The sequence below is a fragment of the Elephantulus edwardii genome, unplaced genomic scaffold (assembly GCF_000299155.1).
Source record: "Elephantulus edwardii isolate Elephantulus edwardi_28Jun2011 unplaced genomic scaffold, EleEdw1.0 scaffold00257, whole genome shotgun sequence".
In the NCBI taxonomy this organism is placed as follows: domain Eukaryota; kingdom Metazoa; phylum Chordata; class Mammalia; order Macroscelidea; family Macroscelididae; genus Elephantulus; species Elephantulus edwardii.
Window position 1 is genome coordinate 2,244,866 of NW_006400007.1, and position 10,211 is coordinate 2,255,076.

Below are 10,211 nucleotides of genomic sequence, written 5' to 3' on the forward strand. Positions count from 1 at the left end.
GGGGACCACGCGCGACTGGTTAGATCTTGTCGTGATCTCTGGAAAACTGTGACTATCTCACATGGCCTGCCCTGCTCGGGTCCCCTGCGCTAACGAGCCAGGCCCCCCTTGATTGCTGATTTTACGCTTTTTGGACCAATTGTGGGTCTCCGGGGGCGGGGTTTTGACAGCTCGGGCCGAGCTCCGGCCGGGAGGGGGGGGCCGGGAGAAGGTGTCGGAAGCCTCAGCAGTAAGAAAACATGTCAACAGAATAAAATATTAACCAATGACGGGCCGGCGGGCCCGAGACCCCTCCCCCTGCCCTCAGCCCCGCCCGCGCCCGCGGCGGCTGCGCTGGGACCCCGGCGCGCGAGCGCCGGCCTGAGCCGGCGGAGGGCTGGAGGCGGGGGACGCAGGGGTCCCCGGCCTCGGGAAGGATCCTAGCTGCAGCGCCGGCCCCAAGTAGCAAGCATGAACAGGGCCTCAAAGGAGAGGGGGCGCCCTCCCACCCCGCGCCCCAGCCCGGCCTCCGACCCCGCTCCGGCCTCGGCGCTCCGGGGCCCCCGCGCTTGGGCTGAAGGCGGCGGGCGCTGAGGGCGAGGCCGGTGAGCCGGCGAGTCTGCAGGCGCGGACGGCCGAGGCCCCGGACGGAGCCCAGGTGGCCGGAGCCGGTGAGTGGAGGCGCCGCCGTACTGGGGCCGGCGAGCTGGGCGGGGCGCGGGGGACTCGGGACCCCCTAGCGCGCGTCTTCTCCCGCCCCTCAGGCAGACTCGGGAGGAGCTCGGCGTCGCAGGCGGTCCCTGGACTCGACCGAGTGTCGCCCCGCGTTCCCACCGGCTCCCCGAGGCTCCTGAGGCCCGGACAGCGGGTCCCGAGGCTGGGAAGGTGGGCGCGCCTTCTGCGGGACCCGGGCTGTGCGGCGCGGGCGGGCGATGGCAGCCCTGGGCTTCCCGGCCCGCGACTCAACGAATTTTCGCCGCATCCGGTGCCAGGACGCAGATCTCCCTCCATCTCCCCACTAGGATTCTCTCTCCCCCTCCCACCGCTTGTCTAGTTTGTTTCCAGCTCGACAGGCTTGCCTGCTGCGTTCAGTGCTGTGGGTAACCGCGTGGGGGGCCAGGTGTCTGCGCGCACTTGTGGTTGAACACCCTCACCCCATCAGTAGTTGTCCTCAAGCAACCCCGGTATTTTTGCGAATTCTGGGAGTGGGGCGGGGAACGCGTTAGAGTGTGTGTGTGTGTGTGTGTGTGTGTGTGAGAGAGAGAGAGAGAGAGAGAGAGAGAGAGAATATGAGAGAGAGAATGAGACAGAATTTGCATCCGAATGGTGATGGATTAGTGTCCATTCCCTCCACTGCTCAAAGTGGAGCGTCTATACACCTGTCCGCGCACTTAAGGTGTGTATGCACACATCCCTCGGGTGCCTGTCTGTCGCCTTCTGAAGGACAAAACAGACCACACCCTAGACACCGTGACATGCCTGCCTGTACAACGAATCCAAGGGCGGCCGAGTGTTGCTGGCCCGGGCCCTGTGGTTGCGTGGTGGGCGCACACTGCCTGCATCCAGCACTGACCCTGACAGTTTGGCCAGCGCTGCGCACACGGGGGCCACAGGGCACCTAGTCTTCGTTGCTCTTGAATTTAGTTAAGTGCAAGCCTGGCTCTCGCCAGGCGGTGAGAGTTCGAGGCTCACTAGAGTGGTTTGGCCTCTGCAACTTTTCCTTGCTTTTCCTGGCGCCCTTGCAAACACTCCAGCCGCGGAGCTCAAGTGGGCACCGCCCCCCAGGTTTTCTCCACGACCTCGCTCTTGCCTGGGTCTTTCCTCTCAGTAGCACCTTGTCTCCGCCTAGAACGAATCTTCCACTCTGCGCTGTGCGGTCTATGCAGCCGGAGCAGGATCCGTTGCGACTTTGCAAGACAAAGTCCCGCGGGAGGCTGTGGCCCTTTGGGGGAAGAACGTGTGTGGACGCGTTTGCTAAATCGGTGATGCGCCCAGAGAGTAGCCAGGGCAGGCCTCGGAATGCATGAATGCGTTTGCAGAGCGTGTGTGTGTGTGTGTGTGTGTGTGTGTGTGTGTGTGTGTGTGTGTGTGTGTGTGTGTGTGTGTGTGTGTGTGTGTGTGTGTGTGTTTGTCAGAGGTACTTGTCAGGAGGTGTGTACACCAAGTGTATGCATTTTGGACATTTTTCTGGAGAGGGTCTGTGGTTGGTCTTAGGCCTGGATATTCCTGAAGCACCATGACCTGGTTTGTTTGCCCAACGAACCCTCAGGCTGTGACATTTGGGGACTGATTTCACCTAACCAGGGAGAGTCTTAACGGCAGCCGTGGGCCTGAGGGCCCTGTACGGTTCCTAGGTTGTCCCCACTGGACCCCATCTTCTGCCTGTCACCCCGCAAACATCCCGAGGTCCCTATGCAGGCGATCTCAAGATTCTGACTAGACCCGCCAAACTCTTCAGCGAGGGATCTCTTTGGCTCATCGAGACCAGCGCTGGGGAGGCCCAGCTTCGCTCCGGCCCCTCCCCCGCTCGGGCTCCGCCGCCCTCCCCTTTACCCGGAACCTGCGCCCTTGGGGGGCTCCGCCCGGGCCCAGAGTGCGTGTCTCTTTAAGAGGCCCCGGGGGGCGCCTCGCCGGCCGCCCGGGGCTGCAGGGGGAGGGCCTGGGCGGGGGCGGCTGGCGCCAGGAGGCCGAGGCTGCACAACAAAGCTCCGGCCCCTGTCACTTCGCATCGGCCAGGCCGGGCAGACGGGCGGGGGACGCGCGCTCAGCTCCCCCCACGTCCGGGTCGGGGCGTCGGGCGGGCGCGGGCCTGGGGTCCGCCTGCCGCGCGTGCTCAGTCCTGCCCGGCTCTCCACAGCCCCTCGGTCCGGCCTGTGGGGTCGCTGTGCCCAGGCGGGCGGGGCAGCCGTCGGGCATGGGGCCCCTTTACTCCCTGCGCTGCCGCGACCTGGTCCGGGTTGCGCCTGAAGGTCGCTCAAGTCCCGGCCGAATCAGGGTCTGTGCGCCTGGGAGCGAATGGCAGGAGCGCTCGGAGTGCGTGGACGTGGGGCCCAAGGGACGCGCAGCCGGTCGTGGGAGCGAGGCCGGTGCCAGGCGCGCGGCAGTGTGAGCGTGGCCGTGTGTGCCCAGAGCTCGAGTCACGTGTGTGACCTGTGCGTGTGGGGGTGCCACTGGGCGCGTGCGTCCCGCCGGTGCTCGCGTGTGTGGGGTGAGGACACCCCGCGTGCAGACAGTCTCTCCGTCCCAGGCTTCTCCGCCCCTACCCGCGCCTCCCAGAGCCCTGGCGCCATCCGGGCCCCCCCACCCCCCGTTTAGCAGCCGAGCTGGGCTCCCCCGCTGTCCCTGGTCTGGCCGGGGTGGGGGCCGCGGCCTCAGTGACCCCGGCCCGCAGCGGTCCCGGCCGTTTAGACAAATTGCGGCTGACAGGCGCGCAGCCTCTCTGGAGCCGCCGTCGCCTCCCTCCCGCCCCAATTACCCGGTTGCAGGTCCAGCGGGGAAAGGGACCGCGACCCCTTTCCGGCCGCGACGTGGCCCAGGCCGCGCGCCAGCACACTTCCTCCGGGTGGGCTCGGAGCAGCGCCCTCCACCAAGGCCTGTGTGACCCTAGAGTCCAAGGCGAGGGCCAGCCGGACGGGCCGGCCCTCTCAGTGGTGGCCTAGACCGGAGGCCAAGGTCGCGCGGTCGAGAACCCACACCACGTCCCAGCTGGCCATTGGACAACTTCCCATAGTCTTGGGGACCCTGTAACCTCCAGGAATTGCGTATTGTTTGTTGTTCTGGGGCCCAGGTTTAGTGCACGAATGAAAGTGAGGCGGTGTATGTGCGCGTGGACAGGATCGGGGTGCGGGTGCCATGACCTCGGAGCATGAATGGGGCACGCGGGTGCATAGCCTGAAAGCGGGGCCCCAGAGCAGCCCACCTGCCAGCGAGGGGCGGGGCCGGCCCGCTAGCGCGCACCACCTCCTGATTCGCTTATAGAAACATTTTTATAGCGAGTGAAGAACCCCCGGATTGGTGTGGGGCACCTTGCCACAATCCAGACTCTCGCTGGGCCGCACCCGAGTTCACTCTCCCCACCCAGGAGCCACTGTGCCTTCTGTGCCTCCTGCTACCCTTTAACCTCTGACCTGCAGCTTCCCCTTTGCACTTTGGCTCCTCCCTGTAGGGGGTGTTTCTTTACAGATTCAACCACTGCAGCCCAGAGGGGCAGCAGCACCCAGAGCCACATGACTACCCTTGGCAGAGTTGGGATGGGGACCCTCCCCACCAAACTTTAAAGAGAGTAATTCCCAATCCATTCCTTAGAAGGCGGAGATAAGGCAGTCAAGCCCCAGCTCATTCAGCAAGGCATTAATGAGAACATGTCTAGCAACTCCTCTGTGCTCCTTCAGGCTTTGAATATAAGACATCCAGATGCCCTCCAGGGCCTTTCCTTTGCCCCCTTTTTCAGTTCTAGGTCTGCAGGAGGGGACTGCTATCCCATTCCCAGGCACAGAGAACAGCTTCAAAGTCAGTGAGGAGACCCAATTGGAGGTCAGGAGGTGAAATGAGTGGGATCAGAATCAGAGTTGTGTTGGGAGCCCAGGCCAACAAAAGTTAGCTCAGCAGTGACGGGGCAGGGAAGCTGCTCTGGATGCAGATGAGGAGTCTGTAGATGGTGTGACTTTATAGCCTTAGGCTTTCCATCTACAAACGTGTAACAGTACTGACTTTGGAAACTTCTAGCTGAGGGAATCTCTTGTTCTATGAAAACCAGGGCTTTGAACTGGCTCATTCTGGTTCAAAATCCTGCTGAGAATTTGCATTTCTACTCTGATATACTGAATCAGAACATGTTTTGAGGAGATTGGAGATTCTGATTCAGTTTATCTGGGATGTAAAGGCAAACTCTTAAGTTGAAGTGGAATGAACTGGGTTGAACATGGTGAAACTCAGCAAATGAGCAGGAGACACCGTCTCCCGTCCCAGGCCAGCAGCCCTTTGGCTTGCTTGCTTCTAGAGGAGTTGGCAATGGATGGGGCATTTATCAGAGTTTGTTGCCTTCATCTGCCTTGGGGCCACTGGCCTTTTCTCAAATCAATGGTCCTCCTCCTTGAGTTGGCTCTTTAGGTTTCCTTCACCTCCCTGCAGACCATGAAAAACAGGTTTTCTCTGAGAATTACGAGGGAATCCATAGCAATTTGCCCATTTAGCAGACAGTCCTGTGAGAATCAGCAAGGTCATGTGGCTCCTTATGGTCACCTGATAGAACCACAGTTAGATTCATGTTTTGATGGCCTCCTAGGTGCTGCCCTCATGGCAGTCTGCAGGGGTTGCCGGGGGAGATGGAGATTGCTCTGGAGGTTATCTGTAGAGGACAGCAGGCTGGCTGCTCCAGGGCCCTGAGCAGTAAGGTCCCCCACCCCAGCTTTTACTTCCAGCTGATTAGAAGCAAGGTCCATACCTCTCCAATTAGCAAGGGGCCAGGCCCAAGGCCTCCCTGATAACCCCAGCTCTAGTGGCAGCCACCATGGGGCCAGCTTATCTGGCCTCTCTTATCCTTCCCCTTCCCCCACATACTCAAAAAGAGTTGCCCTGGCTGTGAGCAGATGAATAACCAGATTGTCCTGCAAGCTCAGCCGGGAGTCCAGCCTTACACCCACCACTTTCCCTGACTGGAGGCAGCCACAGCTGTTTTGCCCCCCTCCCCCCACCCCTGGAAGGAAAGGACTGGGCCAGGCAGGACTCCTGACTCCAAGCTGCCAGCTGCTTCCCTTGTAGCTGCAAAGAGCTCCTGACAGGAAGGCCTTTGCCCCATCATGTGCCCTAGGGTGTTTTGAGAGCTTAGCCTTCCTAGAGCCCTGGACTCAGCCCCAGGAGTTGGACCGGGTAGCATGGTATTGCCCTCCCTAGACCCCCTTTCAACCGTAACACTGCTCTGCTAGGAGTGGGGGCCAAGGCAGTCCTGCCAATGTCTCCAGTTCAGCTAAAATGAGGAAAAGCTGCAACTCCTCTAGCTGACCCAACCGGCTGTGCCCAGGCCTCTCCAGACTCCCTCACTCTGCCATGTGATTGCTCACCCTGCCAGCTCCCAGGAGGGACTAGTTTAGGCCAGCCTACGCCAGACTGTGGATCCAGCTTACAAAGCCTAGCAGGATGGAGGTTCGTCTTCTCCCAACATGCCCAGCTGATCCATGAAGGCAACTGAAGACTCAAATATCTTCTCAGGTGCCAGGACGGCGTGGGGCGTTTGTGAAGATACAGGCGTTTGTTTCCTCCTTCAGCTGAACAGTGATGGGAAGACTCAATTGTGAACTTGACTCTTGGCTGTTATATTAAATTTCACCCCAAACCATACCTGGCTCAATGGGTTTCCTTTAATCCTCCAAGGACTCCCCAGTGTCTCTCTGGTGGGAAGGGTGGTAGAGTGGGCTTGAGGTGGGGGGAAACATTAGTCTTCTTCTTACTCTCTATACCTGTTCACTACCCAGCTCATGTCACCTTGCTTGAGGTCCAGAATTGGGAGGAATGAAAACAGCACCTCAATATCCAGGTTTCATGAGACTCACCTTCACCTGACCTCCCTACTATCTTCTGGATTTGAAGAGGGGTGGTTCTGTGAGGCTGTGCTTCCACCCAACAAAGCTAGGTCCAGATATGCAGGACACAGAAGTCACTGGCTCTGGTGACAGGGCTGGTGGAGATGGGTTACATCAGGCCCCATACAAACTGCAGAGTAAAACATCTTCCCAATCCTACTCCCTCACCGCCCTCCCACTGCAGGTGGTGGGGCTGGGGCTGTGATCAGGGACACCCAGTCAGGCCCACAGGACTTTGCTCAACCTTGACCTCAGCAACTCAGGATGGACACCAATCGCAGCTTGATTTATTGGACAAGACGTGCACTTTTTTTGACAGGGCCTTAATAACCACAGTCTCCTTCACTGAACAGTACAGAACCAGGGTAAAAGGGCTTGAAGACAAATTCTTCCCATGAACTGAAAGGGGGGAAAAAGGAGAGAGTGGAGGCCTTGCCTTCCTTCCTCCTTCCCTAATACTCCAGGCCTCAGTTCACCTGTCAGGAGGGTTGGTTGGCCAAGGGAAGTGGGGAGGGGGAACGACTGTGTTTCACCACTAGAAGTGGGTTGAGACTGAGGCTGTTCTGGTAAGGTCAAAATGCCCTGCTAGGCCATCTTCCCTCTCCCCACACAGTCCCAAGGGCTGGGCGCTCTCTCAGACCTCCTGTGGGTATGGTTAGAAAATGCAAAATCGGATCCAATGCAGGACGACATGTGCAAATGGAGGAGGGGACTGGGCTTCTGCAGTCTCTCACAGCCACAGCCCAGCTGACAGACAGGTGCTGCAGAGGTCAAAGGCACCAAGGTGCCTAGGAGAAGGGTCTTATCTCCATCCAGGCTTCGTGGATGGCTGTTGGAAGCATGGGGAAGGTGGATGATGAAAGAAGAGTGGAGACTGAAGGGCAGGACCAGAGGGGGGCTTCTCCCCCTTCCTCCAGCAGGTGAGCGGCAGTCCGGTCAGAACCAGGTTGCTGGTACCTACGGGAAGCTGGTGGGGAAGAGGCTGAGGGGCTGGCTCTCATTGGTGGGGAGCGGAGATCGATAGCCATCAAAGTTTCTTGGGATGCTGCCACTGGTGGAACCTGAGCTGTTACTCAGGGTCTCGATGCTTCCCTCTCGCTGCAGTTCTGCAAGACAGGAGAGGGCCAGGTCTGGTCAGAGCGGGGTCTGGAGGCACACCATGGTCAGGCTGCCTGCCTTCAGGCACCAATCTGGTTCCACTTACATCCTTCCGCAGGGGAGATCCCCACCTGCTCCCCACATGGACCAGGTGGCAGCATCACAGGGACACTTAACCAGGGAGGGAGAAGCTCCCTGGGCTGGCAGGTTCGTTTTACACCTTCCCTCACTGTAAGGAATCCCTTTAGGCAGCATAGATGGCAGCAAAGGGCATGGCCTCATGCCTGCATGCTCTCCAGCTCTGCATCTCCTGTCCTGGATCTACAGGTCAGGTAGGGGGGCAGGAGTCAGGCTGCAGCCTTCTTGCCTGAACTGTCCCTACATGTCTTCCCCTACCCAGGAGTCCCAGCCCCTGGCTTATTAGACATGCACTTGCTCTTTCTCATTCCCACACTTCTGCCTGCTGGCCAGGCCTTGGCTCATCTTTGGTACCTCCTGGGATGTATCCTTGTTCCCTGAAGGGGTACGATGTATTTGAGAGGAGCCTACTCCAATGGAGAGGACTGCTTAGAGCACCTCCCTTCTCCTCCTTTTCTTGGCCCCCGTATTTCCTTGAGGGTCCTCATAATGAGAGTAAAAAGCAGGCAGAGAGGCTCCCGCTCCCCCTCACCCTCACCCTGCCCTGGACCCTGCACATCCAGGTGGCCATTCTGAATATCCATCTCAGCTGTAGCCACCCGGCTACCCACCATATTTTCACCCAAAATGAGTCATATGGTCGATGAACTAGAAGGAGACTTGTTGGCAGATGCAAAAAAAGAATTACTTCTTGGGTTTCTGTAGGTGGTCAGTGACTTACACCTTTTTTCAATCCTTTAGTGGCCATGAGGTGAGAGGTGAGTCTAGCCCAACCCTGCAGCCTGGGCTTCTCCAAGGAATGCCTATCTGTGACTGAGGGGAACTTGTCTGTCCACCTCGGGACCTCAAGACAGCTCTCTGACGTCAAAGTAGTGTGAATGTTACTTATGTGGCCTCTGTCCCTGTCTGCATCAGCTCTGAGGCCCCTGCATATGCACATGCATCCAAGCTGGCTTTGGGCAGGGAATGGGTCACAGCCTTGGCTCCTGAGCTGACTGCTGCCGGCCAGGGACCAACCACTGGTTCCCATTCCCTTCAGGCCACCCCCAAACACTGAGGCCGCTCAGTAGTAGCAGCCACAGCCTGGGGTTGGGGAAGGTGTGAGGAGTCCGTGCTGCCCACCCGCAGCTTGGAGCAGCCCTGTCTAAAGGTCTCTTGTACAAGACACCTGAACCCTCAGCAGATTGGGATCACCGGGAAGAGAGCGACTGTGAATGGAGGCAGATGACCTGGCTGTGGTCTCTGATATCCAAGCTGCTCCTTTAGACCACAAACCTGGAATTTTCAAGAATTTTCCTGATATGGATAGAAAACAAGGCAGGTGGCTGTTGGCCGGGGTCTTTGTTGTGTTCCTTCTCCAGTCTCACCCTAATTGAGAGGCACAGGCTATTACTGTGCCAAGAAAGGCTGGAAAAGCAGAGACGCTGGGAATTCTCTATGGAAGCTTCAGACTTCAAGAAGGCTCTTTCTATTCCTCCCCTTGCCACAAGCAAGTGGAATGTGTGGGAGAGCTCCAAGCCCCCAGTTTGGTTTCCGAGGCCCTTGCCCTCATGCAGGGCTGTCCTGGCACTAGGGGGCGCTGACAGCAGGGCCCAGGAGGGCAGGAGAGCTGACTAGCACTGCAGTGTAAGAAAAGGCAGGGGCTTTCTTAGGTCCTGGACATCAGGCCCAAGGGAGAAAGCCCCGATGAAGGAGGAGAGCTCTTTAGTATGGGAAAGGATGACCCCTTCCCAGAGCTGAGTAACAGGCTCCATGGTCTTTGATGCAAAAAAAGCTGATGTGGCCACACTGCCAGGTGTCAAACCAGAGCCCACAAGACGCGCAGCCCCCACCCCACCCCGTGACACTGCAGGAATGTCGACAAAGGGTTTATAAGGTGAATTTGCTGCTCTTCAGGGCCAGGTGAAGCCTGAACTACTTTGTTCGTGGTTTCTCTTTACCACGAGGTTCGACTCACAACGATCCTCTGTGATAAAGCAGAGCTCCCCCTATGGGGAGCTGGGTTTCCTAGACTATAATCTCTGTGGGAAAGGGAGCTCTGGTGGCTTAGTGCTAAGGAGTTGCACTGCCAACCTAAACGCATGCAGTTTGAAACCACCAGCTGCTCCACAGGAGAAAGAGGGGAAAACCTGCTATGTGTCAACTGTGACATGACAGTACATGACAACTATATGGAAGCCCCAGCTTTCTCCCTAGGAAAAAGAACACTGGTCAAAGCCACTGGGTGGGTTTGACCTGCCACCTTTTGGCTGACAGCTGGGCATGTAACTGTCACCGTGGGTCCTCTTAACCAATCAGGCCTGGAGTGAGATGGCAGTGGACACTTCCACCTCCCAAGGGTTACCAAGTGATTGGTGACTTCCTCTCCTGTTTAAGAGCTCCCTAACATGGGTGCTAGGTCTATGTTTTGAGGTCTCT

The 10,211-nt window shown here is 58.3% G+C and overlaps 1 protein-coding gene across 1 annotated transcript in view; it reads right to left on the minus strand.

The window, feature by feature from the left end:
- Nucleotides 1–7,514: 7,514 nt before the first annotated feature.
- Nucleotides 7,515–10,211, minus strand: part of BCAS3 (breast carcinoma amplified sequence 3) — a 66,574-nt gene continuing 63,877 nt past the window's right edge. The window contains exon 4 of the mRNA XM_006899470.1: nt 7,515–7,663. Coding sequence (XP_006899532.1) covers nt 7,515–7,663 — 149 coding nt within the window. The remainder of the gene's footprint in view (nt 7,664–10,211) is intronic.